At 37.1% G+C, this 2,809-nt stretch overlaps 1 protein-coding gene across 1 annotated transcript; it reads right to left on the reverse strand.

Annotated features, from left to right (window-relative positions):
- Positions 1-818: 818 nt before the first annotated feature.
- Positions 819-1,523, reverse strand: LOC125474060 (defensin-like protein 1). Its single transcript, XM_048577485.1, has 2 exons — positions 1,365-1,523; positions 819-1,271 (listed from the first exon to the last, which is right to left on the reverse strand). Exons 1-2 carry the CDS (start codon positions 1,420-1,422, stop codon positions 1,102-1,104), a joined length of 228 nt encoding a protein of 75 aa, XP_048433442.1. The 5' UTR covers positions 1,423-1,523; the 3' UTR covers positions 819-1,101.
- Positions 1,524-2,809: the final 1,286 nt, after the last annotated feature.

The raw sequence follows: 2,809 nt of genomic DNA on the forward strand, positions 1-2,809 counted from the left end.
ATATATATATATAGACTCTATTTTCTGGGAAGTATACAGGTTTTACGGCGAGGGGTTAGAACTTATTTATTAAATGGTTTTCGAAAAGCTTTGTGTCTGCCCACTCACGCTTTTGTTTTGCACCCCTCCAGGTTCTAGTTGGCTAGCACGTTTGGTGGTTTCCCTGAGGATTTTCCCGGCATATCTGACAGACGATTACCAACGTAGGACCACCTTCGGGTGTACTTTTGTTGCGTCATTTTCTCCCGGACTGCTTTAGGCTTTATGCTCTGAACTTAGCGTCACACTTACGCTTGCACTTGTTGTTATTACTTTATGTAAGACTAGTTTTTATTTATTCGTACTATTTATATTATTATTTTATTAGCTTCCGCATTGTGCACATGGTTACGTCACTTCCACGTGACGGTCAGCATGCCCTGATCTCGATCGGGGTGTGTCAAAATACCTAATTATCACATAGACCATTAGATATTATTTTGATATTTTAAATTTAACATGCTCTAACCACTTAAATATAATCAAAACGTTAACTCTTATGCCATTTAATTTATAAAATTTTAACTTACAAATTTAATCTCCTAATCTCCTCAGAATTACCTTTTACAGTTTTTATCAAAGGGGCACAATTAATTGCCACATCAACAAAAAATTTATTCTCCTCATAATTACCTTTTACACTTTAGTTTTTATGTAAGGGGCGCAATTGACTGTCAACAAAAAGACGGGTCTTGCATTTAAGTGGCCAATTTGACCAAGTGACTAGCAGAGGTGTGGCATTACAAGGAATACGTAAGTTAAAGTATAATATTGCAATGTTAAAAAGATGAAGTATGAATTTATTATGTGACTAAAATTTGAGGTAATAAAATGTAATTTTGTTCCAAATTTAACCATTGGTGAGGAAGAAAATCAGGCTGAGGATGATCAAGGATACCCACTCAATTGACAAGAAAAATAACAAAGTCCACGACTAACTAGAATAACATGATAAGATCAAGTTCCCTCAATGGACCGCATGGAAGAGAACTTAGTCTATTAATAATGTTCCCAGCTGCATGCACAGAACAAACATAACATTATCACTGGATAAGATGATCATCAACAGAGGCGAGTGCAAAAGCAGCGACGACGAAGGCCACGGCACCTGCCACCGGAGAAACCCTCGTTCCTGCAGACAAGAGCACAGTTGTGGTGGCGGAGGCATGTTCCGTGGAACCCATGACTCTGTGACTGACAAATCCTTGCCTCAGTTGGCACCACTATCTCTTCTGCATTGACAATTATTTGATGAGAAACAACTAAGATTTAAAAATATCATATATGAGAGAGAGAGAGAGAGAGAGAGAGAGAGAGAGAGTTACGTGAAGCCAAGACAATGAAGAGCAAAAGCAGAAGCCCAAAGCATGATTTCCTCCCCATCACTAGTGAGTAAGGTTTGTGTGTTCAACAACAATGGCTGAAAAATAAGCTGCAATTAATCCGATTGTTTCTTTCTTTATTTCTTTGTAGCACAGAGCAAAGGAGGGTGAGTGGGTTCTTAGATAGAGTGGCGTGATAAAAGACACGTACTACTCTCAAGCGTGTCAGGGTGGCGTGATACTCTCAAACGTGTCAGGGGGGCGTGATAAAAGACTGACGCGAAACTAAATTATGATGCATGCATGCAATTGCACAAAGCTCAGAGAGAAAGCATCTTGTCACGTGTATTGGCACGTGCATGCTCTTCCAAAAGGATTTTCAAAAGGGAGAAAGATTCTCTCCATGGTCGGTGGCCCCTATCAATTTAGTTGTGGTTTTCTGTACGTCAGTGTCCTGATTTCTGAATACGCTCTCTTCTTGTGGGAGATTCGAGAGAAAGCTGAAATTAATTATCTCGGTTTTCGGTTTTCACGTGCTAGCTTAGTTACAACCATGCACCTTGTTTGCTTTTTTAATAGGATTGAAAGCACACTACAAAGTAGCACATAAATGTTCTATTAATTTTCCTTATTAATAATAAGATTTATCAATTGTAGCATATGAAAATAAGGGTCTTTCCCGCAAAAGATTGTTTATTTAACTACTTAAAATGTCACAAAAACTGTGATGTTGTCCCTACTGATCAGCCACCGAAAAATAATTATTAGATTGACTTACACTTATCTAAAGCCTACGAACTTTTATATGCAGATACTAGACACACAAAGCTACACTCACACAAATTTTTGGGATTTTTGGAGTTGATTTGCTATTTAAATTAAATCGAACAAAAACAGGACAAAAACAGATTTTAAGTAGTTCGCAAATTAAGAAAAACGAGTTAGGGGAATTGCTATCCACCACCAAATAATCGTGCAAACATGTTATGTTTCATTCAAATTCCATTCATTTTCAGATGAAGATGCTCAAGTTCAATGTTAGAACTCAACCTATTACTCTTTCTTATATAGTATGTTAAGAGAATGGTGTTTTCAACTTAACTTAGTTCCTAACATGCAATCTAGAATGGTGTGTTCATAGATTTAACAAGTAGAAATCATTCAGAATGAAAAGAGTTTGAGTCACCACAAGGCATCGTAAGTACTAGCATTGTCTTACTTATCCTAGAAATTGATTCACGTGTTAATCGCAATTAACAAGTACTACTCTAGAACATATGTAGGTCCTCATTCGACAAGGGCAAGCACACACATATTCATAGCATTAGAATCCTAGACATGCTTCCTAAGTATGCATCCGTAGAAAACACATAAAGAATTCATCAATGAGACAAGTAGTGAACCAATTTTCATCCATTCATAAAAGTAATTCAAACGAAATGTCATAA

The sequence above is a fragment of a genome, unplaced genomic scaffold (assembly GCF_019419815.1).
Source record: "Pyrus x bretschneideri cultivar Hongxiangsu unplaced genomic scaffold, Pyrus_bretschneideri_v1 Contig117, whole genome shotgun sequence".
Lineage (NCBI taxonomy): Eukaryota > Viridiplantae > Streptophyta > Magnoliopsida > Rosales > Rosaceae > Pyrus > Pyrus x bretschneideri.

Excerpts from the sequence above, each read along its gene's own strand:
- LOC125474060 (XM_048577485.1), bottom strand. The coding sequence starts at position 1,422 with ATGGGGAGGAAATCATGCTTTGGGCTTCTGCTTTTGCTCTTCATTGTC. Across the intron at positions 1,272-1,364 it reads CTTCATTGTCTTGGCTTCAC|AAGAGATAGTGGTGCCAACT; the intron begins GTAACTCTCTCT and ends TTGTCAATGCAG.